The sequence below is a fragment of the Schistocerca nitens genome, chromosome 2, assembly GCF_023898315.1.
Source record: "Schistocerca nitens isolate TAMUIC-IGC-003100 chromosome 2, iqSchNite1.1, whole genome shotgun sequence".
Taxonomy (NCBI): domain Eukaryota; kingdom Metazoa; phylum Arthropoda; class Insecta; order Orthoptera; family Acrididae; genus Schistocerca; species Schistocerca nitens.
Window position 1 is genome coordinate 1,085,187,551 of NC_064615.1, and position 13,619 is coordinate 1,085,201,169.

The following is a 13,619-nucleotide window of genomic DNA, read 5'->3' on the forward strand; positions in this document are numbered from 1 at the left end:
TCGCAGGTCCTCTGCTGTTCCTAATTTATATTAACGATTTAGGAGGCCTTCCGAGCAGCCCTCTTAGATTGTTTGCAGATGATGCCATCATTTATCGTCTTATAAAGTCATCATAAGATCGAAACTGTTTGCAAAAATGATTTAGATGAGATGTCTACATTGTGCGAGAATTGGCAGTTGGCGCTAAATAATGAGAAGCCTGAGGTCGTCCAAATAAGTACTGAAACGAATCCACTAAATTTCGGTTACACGATACAGCGCACAAATCTAAAGGCTATCAATTCAACTTAATAACGTTGGGGTCGCAGTGAATGAAACTAATGCATTTTCGGTTGTGGCAAGATCTTTTCACGAAATTACAATATCCAACGTTCTCCTCCGAAGGCGACAATATTTTGTTGGCGCCCACCTACATAAGGAGAAATGGTCTTCGTAATAAAATAAGAGAAATCAGAGCTCGCACGGAAAGATTTAAATGTTTGTTTTTCACGCGCGCTTTTCGAGAGTTGAACGGTAGTAGGTGGTTCGATGAAGCTCTGCCAGGCACTTAAATGTGAATTGCAGAGTAGTGATGTAAATATAGAAGATGATTGTAAATATAGAAATATAGAAACATAGAGGTTACACTCGTCTGGTGTGAGACTTCCCTGGGGGAGGGGGGATGGACTGGGGGTCGAACCGCACAATAAATCTGAAAGAGTGGCTCGGTGTGGGGCGGCGGGGTCGAAGTGGACGGCGGTAGTCGTCGTGGGGTTGTGGACCACTGCGGCTGCGGCGGGGACCGAGCCTCTCCGTCGTTTCTAGGTCCCCGGTTAACATACAATACAATACAAGGTCTATAAGACGGCGATCCAGTGGTCCTCAGATGGGCAGTAAGCGTGTGTCCTCCTCCATATTTTGCCAGGCCATAAAATGACGGCGATCGAGGTGCCTCGCGATGCCTCTTGACTGGTCGTTGTTTGAGCGAGTGGTCAGCAGAGCGTAGGTGGCGAGCGTCCCAGATCGAGCCCCGAGACGCAGCCTGTGGCGTGTGCTGCTACTGAGGCGGCCCCACCCTAGCCGCAGGCAGCCAATGGCGCGGCGCGTTCACTGGAGCAGTCGGACCGGCTACATTCGCCAAAAGGGAATCACAAGAAAACCAGTTACGGGCAAACGGCCTCCGCTCGTCTTTCATTACCTCGGCAGCCACCAAGGACGCTCCGCCGCGTTGCAGAGTTGCGCGGACCAAGCTGTCAGCCGCCCAACAGGGAACAAAGCAAATATTCCAGTGGCTTAGTTTCCGATGCTTTATATCCCCAGGCAGAAATCATTTCTGCGATGTAATCACCTTGGTTTTGAAGCTCTAGTAGCAACCGCGTTTGAAGATTAAATACCGGGTATTCTCGTCCGGCTATCACGCAAACAATTCTTGTTTATAAATGCCCATTCACGTTTCAGCACCTTTGTTCCATCATCAATGGGTACTTTTCTTCTTTACCTTCGTCCTTATCATTTCGCGTTTCCCTACGGGGTCGACAGTTTTATATGGATTTTGGCATATTAGTGGGACGTGGTGGCCAGATGACCATGACGCCACCAACCACCCCTCTCACCCCTTGGAACGAAACTTGTGTACCCAATTCGTCTGCATCTAGAGGTAACTCTCACGTTGAAGTGTATGAGCGTTTTTTAAATTTTTGCGTAGCGTGTATCTGAAGCGGGATGTGAGTAATAGCCCGTTGTTTAGCAAGTTGGATGTGAGAAACCGCCTAAAAATCATATACAGGCTGGCCATCTCACCAACCCTCGTGAGTAATCCGCGAGACGTATTCGATCCCCCCGCCCCTTCCGACACTTAGCGGGTAGCTTTATTCACACACATCATCTACATTTCTTTGCATTATTGTACAAGTTATTTTCGAAGTATCTGTTCCTTTCTGTATGCTCCTCTGCAGCGGAATTCACTCCGAAACATGATACATGTTTTTGAGGAACTGTACTCTCAAGTTGCACTTTTGCGTTACGTAAAACGTCGTCTTTATTTTGCCGCAGTGTGTATAGTGCTTAGACTAGAATTGGACCCAACGTTTATGTTGCTGCTGTGTTTCTAGTCCTTGGACTAGACTTGTACACAATGTTTTGTGAAGCTGTGAAGTGCAGAAGTGTAACTTGCGTGTCGAGCTCCCCAGAAACGTGTTCGTGTCGCTGTGTGCATTTGCGCAACAAAAAAAGGATCGTGCAGATAAGAACGGATACTTCGAAAATAACTTTGGAGATGGCAAGCTACTCGTGTACAATAATGCGAAGAGAGTCCAATGGAACTACGCAGAGTAGAAAATAAGAAATGTATGAAATTACCCACTGGAGATTGCTCAAATGTGCTGAAACATGTTTCCATATTTATAAATAATAGTTGCTCGCATAAAACGCAGACCTGAAGTCCTATAATTTTTGCGGTGTTCTACATGTAATAGGTACTCCAGTATTGATAATAAACCCTATTATCTAAACTGCGAATTAATTTTAGCTTCCGAATAAATAAGGCGTTGCTGTGGACCAGATTTTAAGGAAGTTGCGTAGTATTTTAGTAATCAGATTGCTGGAGGAGTTGGTTTGTATCTTACGCGACGTATACGGAAAGGGATGTGGGGAAAAAAGGAGTAGTTTTAGGTTGAGAAATGGTTCCTAAATATGCTCTCGCTGTACGTTGTGCAATGGCAGCTTTCTATCGCCAGCCAAAAGCGAACCATTAACGGCGGATTGGCCACGTGCTCTGCCTTCCGTTCGCCTCCCTCTACATAGCTGTTGCGTAACACAGTCGAATATTGCGGAGCCACTGTCGACAGCTGCCAAAATATGTCGCAACTCTTCAGAGATGAGTCTTGTCTGTACAGTTGTTGTTTAAAGAACGTCGAACTGGAGATTGCGAAATAACATTGCTATCTCTGCAGCTTGAATATTAAACGCGTGTTACGCGAGTGGGCCACCCATACAGTGGCTTATTAACAGCTGATGGACTCCGAAAGTTCCGCATCTAATTGATATGAACTGCCACATTCTTTTTATAGTAAGGTGTTCATAATTATAAATTGAAATCTATGAAGAGAACCATACTAAAAAGACCATATTACAATTCGATAACGAGAAGGGACAGTAAAAAGTTTTACTGAAGCGTTTCAGATTCCCTGAAAGACTGTTGTTGACAAATTACTAAAATCATTGGAGAATCGATGGTTTACTTGTTATAAGATCACTAACACACACGATTTTAGATTGAAGTGTCGATTAATCGCAGGACCATTTTTTGAAAAAAATGTCACTTTCGCTTCAGCCGTTATTTAAAGAGAGGCGTCCTGTAAACCGATGGGTGTGTTGTTACATGAGTCAATATGGTTTATCTCTCAAATAATCTAGACCGCAGTGAAAGCACTGGAGTTTTCAGACCAGTAATAATGTTGATCATAGTTGTATATGGAACAAGCTAAAGAAGGGAATGGGAGGAGAGAAAGTGAGTGTTTAGAGGACAGAAATGTCACAGGTGCACCGTTTCTCTGCCGGGGATCTATGAAGCTTTCGGTAGCTTTTGATATTAAAAAGGTAATGTGCAAGATGCCGTGTGATGACTATTGTTTTAGTGATTTTGCTGGCTTCCTATACATTTCTTTTTGTGCTGAGGATATGAAGCGTTTGGTGTACGAGACTCTGATAGGCATTCCAGAAAAGCGCAGTAGGCGTGGAAATTACCACATCAGTAGAAAGGCTTTTATTTTTTAATTCACGACCGGTTGCGGGCTAACAGATGCCTATCATTAGGTGCAATTACTGAAAATAAACAAGTGAGATAAAAAAAAGTAAAATAAAAGTTCTGGCTCTTATCTTATACCATGCCTCTTCAAATAACGGTTTGTTTGTTTTATTATCAGTTTTCGCCATGGTACATCGACGTACTCCTTTCTCACTTTTCACCACATCAAGACCAACCGCAGAATTTTATAAATTATAGCTCTCGTTTACTTAATTTTATGCACACGAGCGTATGTAAAAATTATTTTGTGCGCACTTCTCTTATTTGTTTTCAGCAACAGCACCTGATGATGGGCATTTGTTAGTCCGAAATCTGTCGCGAATTATAAAAGCCTTACAACTTAAACGGTGATTTCCATGCCTACTACTATGCTCAGTTGCGGATGACCCCCAGTAGAATTGCCAGAAGAGCTGATTGCCCTTTTGGATGAAATTGCAGCCATTGTTCTTGAGGCAACTCGTTGCGACAATTTCAGCAACATCTCTATCAAATACGCATCACATGGCAGTCTGAACACAGTTTCTGAACATACATATCATCGAACCTTCCAAAGACCCCTAGCGTGGGAACCGTCTCATGTGACACATTCACCATATAAAAAAGGGTTTATTTTCATCTAATTTTGCATAAGTTGTTTTTTTCTATACTCTGTATGTTTTGCTTCATTTAATCGTCATAATGTTGTGATGTCTGCCTCCATAGCTGAGGGTCAGTGCGAATGCTTACCATGCAGGGTACCCGGGGTCGGGGTTCGGTTCCCGGTACTCCGGTGCTGCCAGGGATTAGTCATCGATTGGAGGACTAAAATGGGGTGGACTCAGCTTCGTGATACCATGTGAGGGACTACTTGAATGAGAAGCAGCGGCACACATCCACGCACCCCCCCTCCCCCTTCCCCCCACCCTCCATACAGCATCTCGATGAAGCTATTGGGTGAGGATGACATGGCGGTCGGTCGGTGCCGATTGACCCGTCTGGGGCTACAATGGCGGTACCAAAAAATTGTTCTGACGATGAGATCTTAGCAAGAAGAAATCTTAGAAACATACCAGCAAATTTTGATTTGTCTCGGTTACAAAAAAACATCTTTATTATAGCCTAATGTGTCCTTCATTTCTTCCGTCAAGTAAACTAGCGTCAACAGGCAGCTGCAGAGGAAACTCAGTTCGGTGTGAGCTCCGAACCACAGTGCAATTAGCATTTTTCACACCTGTGAATCTTTACCAGAAGTGAAATAAAAGTAAGCGACTGTACCATCTACATGCCCAGTGACACGAATTATGTATAGTAGTTGATTAATTGGGGTCTGAAGATGGTCACAGCTGACCAAAATTAACTACATGGATAATAAAATTTTTGTGATCCAAGACTGGGTTTAAATAATAATAATAATAATATTGCCTGGATTGCTGTGGAACCTTGTTGCGAATATGTCTGAACTCGTGACAGCAATACCGCTAGCGCTGGCGAGTGATGTCTAATCCCAAATCTTTGTAATCACGAAACTTATGCAGGAAGTCATCTAGACTCCAAATAAAACACAGAAAATTGTAACAATAGCAATTTGTTTTGTGTTAGCAGGCTACAAGAGACGTACAGCCTTCTCGCTGACTCAGTGAAAGAGAAAGAAGAACAGATATTGCGGAGTTATTGCGTCGCGGGAGAGATCTGATGGGAAGCGTAATTCGCGAGTCACGAGTGTGATAAGTCTCGGCGCAGCGAGCTTTCGTAACGGCGCGAGAGCAAAGTGTCTGGGTCCCGCTTCTGGGTAGGGCGCAGCGCGGCGCCGGCCGCATTCCGATCCTGCCGATGCGATGGCAGGAAGCGAACTGGAGCGCCGATGCGCCGACAGATACGAGGGCAGACGAGCACAGGCGGCTCGTTATCCTGATAAGGACAGGGCGCGCGCCCAGCACGCGGAACTAACAAGCGGCGCGGCTAAACGCGAGCGCGGCGGAGGAAGCTTCGCAGGAAGTTAGCCACTGGCCACCGGCCCAGCACACACTTTCGCCCCGGCCGACAGCCGCTGCCGTATGCGAACTGCGTTCGCATCGCAAGCCTCACGCCGTTGCGACAGTAGACCGCAACCGCCAACTGGTCTCCTAGAACCATATGACACGAAGCAGTTCGCTTTCTTGTCCACTCTCCAGTCACATTGATGTGAACACCTGTCAAAAGCCTGAACAACTTTTGCTGTGCGGAACGCTGCAAGACGTACAGGAGGAGTCAGTGAGTACACTTCTGGCCATTAAAATTGCTACACCACGAAGATGACGTGCTACAGACGCTAAATTTAACCGACAGGAAGAAGATGCTGTGATATGCAAATGATTAACTTTTCAGAGCATTCACACAAGGTTGGCGCCGGTGGTGACACCTACAACGTGCTGACATCAGGAAAGTTTCCAACCCACTTCTCATACACAAACAGCAGTTGATCGGCGTTGCCTGGTGAAACGTTGTTGTGATGCCTCGTATAAGGAGGAGAAATGCGTAACATCAAGTTTCCAACTTTGATAAAGATCGGATTGTAGCGTATCGCGATTGCGGTTTATCGTATCGCGACATTACTGCTCGCGTTGGTCGAGATCCAATGACTGTTAGCAGAATATGGAATCTGTGGGTTCCGGAGGGTAATACGGAACGCCGTGCCGGATCCTAACGGCCTCGTATCACTAGCGGTCCAGATGACAGGCATTTTATCCGCATGCCTGTAACGGATCGTGCACCCACGTCTCGATCCCTGAGTCAACAGATGGGGACGTATGCAAGACAACAACCATCTGTACGGACAGTTCGACGACGTTTGCAGCAGCATGGACTATCAGCTCTGAGACCCTTGACGCTGCATCACAGACAGGAGCGCCTAAGACGGTGTACTCAATGACGAACATGGGTGCACGAATGGCAAAACGTCATTTTTTCGGATGAATCCAGGTTCTGCTTACAGCATCATGATGGTCGCATCCGTGTTTGGCGACATTGCGGTGAACCCACATTGGAAGCGTGTATTCGTCATCGCCATACTGGCGTATCACTCGGCGTGATGGTACGGGGTGCCACTGGTTACACGTCTCGGTCACCTCTTGTTCGCATTGACGGCACTTTTAACAGAGGACGTTACATTTCAGATGTGTTACGACCCGTGGCTCTACCCTTCATTCGATCCCTGCGTGCAAATTCGATCCTTCGTCTCTGATGAACAGCACTCAACATGGGTGCAGGAACCAGGCGCCTGCTGGAGGGCCATAAGCAGCAACATTTACTGAGCAGTCGTTGAGGAGACACTGTTGGTAGTCCCATGGTTGAACTGGGCGGTTAGTTGCTCAACAGTTGCACGTCTGTTCGCCCGTACACATCTCTGCAGACGTCGTTCATCCGTCGTCTATGGCCCGTGGTACACCACAATTGCCTCGGTGACTGTTTGGATAGGTCCCGGCGGAGGCTCTAGTCCTCCCTCGGGCATGGGTGTGTGTGTTTGTCCTTAGGATAATTTAGGTTAAGTAGTGTGTAAGCGTAGGGACTGATGACTTTAGCAGTTAAGTCCCATAAGATTTCACACACATAACATAACTGTTTGGATAGTGCCATTTTGCCACGCACAGTATACTATGGCCAAGCTAACGTGCGAGCAGTTCACAAACTTGACCGTTTCGAAGAAGCTTCCACCTTTGGCCCGAAAGCCAAGGATAATGCCCTTTTGGACGTCAGATAAATCGTTCCGTTTCTGGAGTACCAAAACGACTAGAGTGTATTCGCGTCCCCTCGGCGCATTATGTATGCCCTCCACTGCTAGTGCTGTCACTTCCGGTCCGTGTGTAGTTATTGCACGCTGACTCCGAAGATAGGCGGTGGTCGCGAAGGTAGACCTAAGCCCGCTCGCTCGCTCAATTCAGCGGAGAAAATGCATTTTTAACTTGCTAACTCGCAACTGGATGTGTATGTACTAACGAGAATTGCGTCTTATACTGGATCAAATGCTTCAAACGGCTCTAAGCACTATGGGACTTAACATATGAGGTCATCAGTCCTCTAGACTGAGAACTACTTAAACCTAACTAACCTAAGGACATCACCGAAGCAGCAGCACGGTTCCGGACTGAAGCGCCTAGAACCGCTCGGCCACAACGGCCGAAACATCTTCTACTGGAATCTGCTATTATGAGATCTTACTGATTAACAGTAGTACAACAACATGTAAGATCAATTCTCGACATAAATGGTGTAACGGCCTGTTTATAGCGTTTAGTCTCTCCTGCTTAATAGTTTTCATTTCAACAAGATGTGGTGCAACAGTTAATCATTTGGCTTGATTTTAGCTTTATTGTGCCCCAGTACAGCCGTAATAAATTATCAGTAGGCTTGTGGACTTCCTACCCTTGTAGGACTGATACCAGTAAGTCTGAATAATAGTGGCTTCCAGTAGAAGATGCAGATCTCGTTTGTACATGCACACCCAATGACGAGTTAACGGGTATAGAAACGCAGTTTGCTGAGTCGTACGCGCCGCAGCCTGTCTTTCTCAGGGGCCTCGGTATTTTGGTTTTTGTGGTAAGGTCTTATGGGACCAAACTTCTGAGGTCATTGGTCCCTAAGCTTACCCACTACGTAATTTAACTTAAACTAACTTACGCTAAGGTCAACACACACATCCATGCCCGAGGGAGGACTCGTATCTCCGACGGAGAGAGCCACGCAGACCGTGACAAGGCGCCTTTGACCACGCGGCTACCCCGCCTCGGTCCCGCGGCGGAACGGAGCCGCTAGGAGCTGTCCATCTTGCCTTCTGCGCCTGGATCATTTACGCACTCCCTAGAAGGTTCTAAAAGCTACCATTACATCCACACAAGCCAGTATAGGCAGTAAGTGGTTTCAACTCCTGATGACAAAGGTGGAGACAGCTACCAAAAGCTCGAGTGTTTTACTCGAAGTGACGCAGCTTGTAAACTGAGAAGATTTTACTGAAGCACGCCACAGCGAAATATTACGAGACACATTAACCCTCCTGTATACGCGGTCGAAATTGCACTCACTATTAGAAAGAACGCAGCGGCAACAAGCGAAGATCTCGCTACGATTCCGGTCCTACCCAGAGTTCAAGTATCTTGTTGAAAGCTAACCAAGCACCACTTGCAGCCATTGCCCAGGCTGGATAGAGCCCCGGGTAGAGGCGCGCTGCGCTCTGAGGCGGCGGTACTCACCGGAAGCCGTCGAAGCCGTCGTCGGAGCCGTTGATGGTGAGGACGGGGGCGCGGGCGTACGCCTTGGCGACGCGCCGGTTCCGCTCCAGCACGATCACCTTGGCCCAGATCTCGTCGTCGATCTGGGTCCACTTGTCCAGCACCTCCTGGATGTGGTCCTGCGGGAGCACACCAGAAATGCAAGTCAGCCACCGCCCACAGCGAAGAAACGATCTGCGCAGGCTGCACATCTTACAATAGAGACTCACTTCTGTGAAGTCATCGCGATTATTTCGTGGACAGTGTTCACAAATAATGTGATTACAAGGCACACTTAGCTGTTTATAGGTGAACACAGGTCTGTATTATCTTTGAGGGTCGCCTAACAAGGTCTTAAAAAACTGCCAACCTTGTGTGAGGATCAATAATTTAATCTTGCGTTACGCTATATAGATAAATAATCCAATGAGGAGATCACTAAAACTCCTCCACTGACTGCTGGTTTCAGCCGTAGCAAATTTACATCCTTCTTCCTGTAGCTACCGTTGTGAGTGATACGCCATATGAAGGGCTTATTTCAATAGTGGTACAAGTCAATTACCTCCACTTTTCTGTCAATAATGCTTCTTACATTAATGGTCCAAACAAACAGAAAGAAAGGTTCATCTCTAGCAAGAAGCCATACGCTTGAATATTTCTGGTATCTCAACTGCAGATTTTTCATCGCTCATTTAACTTTGGGACTCTGTATCTCAGAATGAACAAAAGTGGACTTGTACCACTATTGAAATAAGCCCTTCATATGTACATCCACATATGGACTGTATGATAGTTACCATTTTAAATCTCCTTGCACTTAAACACAAGTGTGACAATATGAGCACTGGAGACATACATGGCTAACGTTGTAAATTATGTAAAATTGACAACCTACTTTAGAGTGTACATGACAACAAGAACGCTTCAGCTCAACAGATTATGACAGTGTGCAATGTCTGCTGGCTGATACAAGCTGAACTAAGTAATAATTTTTTATTGTTCTGAAAATGGCTTGTCAACGATATGAAACTGGTTATCAATAAAGGAGTTTTAGTGACCTGACATAGGATTTTTAACCACACTTTTTAACTTAACAGATCGCATATCTTCCGAGTGGCCAGTATGAAATAACTAGGTTAATATTGCATGTCTTCAGCAACATAAAGTGGTAAACTTCACGAAACGTAAACGCTACTACACTCTTTTTCGGTACAAATTCATACAAGCTCATCAAAAAGGCACTGTGTGGATATTAGTGGTACAGTATTCTCGTACATTTTTTGTTGAAGCTGACCGATATCTGCTAGTGTTGTCTCTTGATGGACGACAGTTCACTGTTACCCGCTGAAGAAACTATTCTCTGTCGAATCAAACTAATGCCATAGCCCTCATTCCGAAAAATCTGTTTTGTGGAAAACGTGGAACACTTTTATACAGCCCATCGCAATACTCGCTTTATACTAAATAGAAGCAAACTGCTTCTCAGTACACAACGCTAGATACATGATATGCTTCCTCTTTACCTAAAACTAAGGTTTAAAATGAAAATAATATATGTCGAAATTTATTGTTTCTTAACAACTAATTGTTTGAACCACATGTGTGAACAGTCTTGGTCTGTAAACAAAATTGTGCGTCTGGAACAAAGCAAATCTCATAAGTTCTGTGCCACACGTTTGATGAACATAAATACCAAAAAAACTTTGATCCGTCTTTTCTACCAAGCATTTCTGACAATATGATAACTTACCTTCCCTTCCCGTCCTACAACAGATGATTTACAAAACGTAGAACACAACAATGAAATAACAGGACTGTTCTGGCCCAAGATCAAGGGAAATGACGGAATAAAAAAAATAAAGAGAAAAATATTTTGAAATGAATCCACAGTTGCCGTATTGAGTTGTGTAATGCAATGAAGAAGGGATATTATTGGCAAAAGACAGTTTTTGGTATGTTCTCTGTGTATTCATTACTTGTAACATCACTTAATTTAAATCTTCAAAGCTTACGATAATAACAATCTCTGTTTTGGAGATTCTAGTAATTCAAAGACGTTCTGCTCGCGGGTTTAGAATCTCTATCAGCCTTCTTTCTTCACATCGCTCCATTTATGAAATATTTAAAATAATCATACTGTCCTTGAGAGTTGACGACATTGAATATATATGGGATTGGCGCGTATTGACGCCGTATTGTAAGCTTCTTTGCAGTAATAAAGTACTCAGTCGCTGAGCTGTATAAGACTAATTAACATTCTTGTTACTTCAATGAGCGAATTGGTCTTTTCTGGTAGTGTAATAGTGTAATGATCGTGTACCTGACGATAAGATCATCCGAGACGGTGAACGCTCATTGTTTGATTATTCATTTAATTATACTTAGGAACGTGCATCTTCATCAGAGATTTTCCAAAAACTGTCTTAATTTTCACTTAAAATGTCATTGTTTACATTTCCTTTTTATCAGTCGTCAGGTAGTACGGACATACATTTACATTAAATAATGTCTCCTTCATAGTCATTGGGTAGCGATACGATTTTCTAATGCTCTTCGGTATTCATCGGAGAACAACGCAGAAAACAAATAATAATATTTATTTTTCTTTCTCATTGCGATGTGACAGAACAGTTTTATTATTTTCGATTTCCGCATACGGCTATCCACACAGACATAAAGGAGTTGTAAACCATCATGCACATGAATTAATGCATAGAATACGAACCTTATCTTTGTTCACCGTCACAATACGGAAAATCATGGCGGCGGAGAAATGACTGCACTTTCTTTGTGGCAGGTATTTTCATTCAGCGTGGTAATGTTTCCTCTGCCAGGTCCCCCTCGCTGCTTCGCACAGAAGTGACGAAATGGCAGAAACGCTCTTAGCGCAGCAAAACTACCAGACGGCGGCTTTCTCTGCGCGATCTTCAGGCCCGAGGCCGCACAGGTCTTTTTCCCTTTAGAATCGCTGTTCCGAATTGTAGGCCAAGGGTCACAGTAAGAACCTCGTCTCCGAGGGAAAGCCGACTCTGCGGGTCACGCGATGAGAGGTAAATGAATCCCTGTCGCTAGCTCCGTCGTAATGCTTGTGTAACCGCCGCAAGGACCGGCGGATCTCGCAAGCGGGCGCACGAAACAACTTTCCTAAACATCCGTCACAATAGAAACACATCTCTTGCGTTGTTAAAGTAACATGTCAAGTACATCGAAATATTTACGATTTTTATTTCTAATACTGTTACGAAGTTCTTTGTTCGGGATTTGAACGAGCTGAGGAAAAACACATTGATATACACCAAGCGCTACACATACAAAGTGTTTGCATTAGTAGACTGAAAGGGTCAGATCACTCAACTGGTGTCCACGTTAAAGGAAAACACCGTTTTCAACTACGCAATAATAGCAAAATATACCTTTATATCCCCACTTCAAGACATACATGTTGTCATCTATGAAGTGTGTGTCGAAGTATCTTCCGACTTACTTAAGGTTTTGATGGTCCACTTTCATCAAATTAAACTAGTAAATGATGTCCAACTTACTATCGAACCCTTACTAATCATGTAGCTATTGAAACACGTTTTGCTGTAACCTGAGTTACAATACACTTCCTTTCGCAACGGTAGCAGTTATCTGTGTATCTAATAATGAATGAATTGAAGAAAGCTACTTCACTTTAATGCCTCCTTTGTTCAGTCTATGGCCAGACTAAACTACTGCTCATGATTATTAATACCTTTGGTTATTACAGTTTCCTCGAACAACAAAATTCGTTATTGTGACTACCAAAGCCGGCCGCTGTGGCCGAGCGGTTCTAGGCGCTTCAGTCCGGAACCGCGCTGCTGCAACGGTCGCAAGTTCGAATCCTGCCTCGGGCATGGATGTGTGATGTCCTTAGGTTAGTAAAGTTTAAGTTGTTCTAAGTCTAGGGGACTGATGGCCTCAGATGTTAAGTCCCATAGTGCTTGGAGCCATTTGAATTTTTGACTACAAAACGAGAAATTGAGTTGCTGGCTGACCTTCACAAGTGCAGAGATCCATGAAAAGTATCTGCGTTACTTTCGCTCATTAACACATTGCGTTCTGCACGTACCAATTTAAGCAGCTCATCGAAGTCGCTGTAACGGCCGATAAGCAGTAACGGTAATAGCGCTAATCGTTCAAGAACATTTCCTATAGTCAACCTACAAGTGACATACTGAACGTTGTATCGTACAGTACATAGGAAGATCTCTGTTCTGAAAAAAGAACCCTGCTTTGGATTGAAAGGACTAAAGAGCGTTGTATCTGCGTCTGAGTATTTCAAATGTTTAGAGTAAAGGCACTAGGGAGGCTCTTCTGACCTTGTGCTTGATAATGGAACCAACACTGAAGAAAACTCGAGAAACAGATTTTTCTCCACGGAAAAAGCGTTCGACAATGTAAAATTGCGCAAGATATCCGAAATTCTCAGAAAAAGATTGTAACCTGTAGGGAAGGACGGGCAATTAACAATTGTACAAGAACCACGAGGTAACAGTAAGAATGGAATAGCAAGAACGAAGTGCTCGGATTAGCCATTACTAGTAGGGATTAATTAAATACATGGAAAATGCAGTGATACGATTCGTTGATGA

At 44.4% G+C, this 13,619-nt stretch overlaps 1 protein-coding gene across 2 annotated transcripts in view; it reads right to left on the reverse strand.

The window, feature by feature from the left end:
• LOC126237480 (uncharacterized) overlaps positions 1–13,619 on the reverse strand; it is a 361,405-nt gene that overhangs the window by 85,331 nt on the left and 262,455 nt on the right. For both annotated transcript variants that reach the window (XM_049947623.1, XM_049947624.1), the window contains exon 3: positions 8,986–9,143. In XM_049947623.1, coding sequence (XP_049803580.1) covers positions 8,986–9,143 — 158 coding nt within the window. The remainder of the gene's footprint in view (positions 1–8,985; positions 9,144–13,619) is intronic.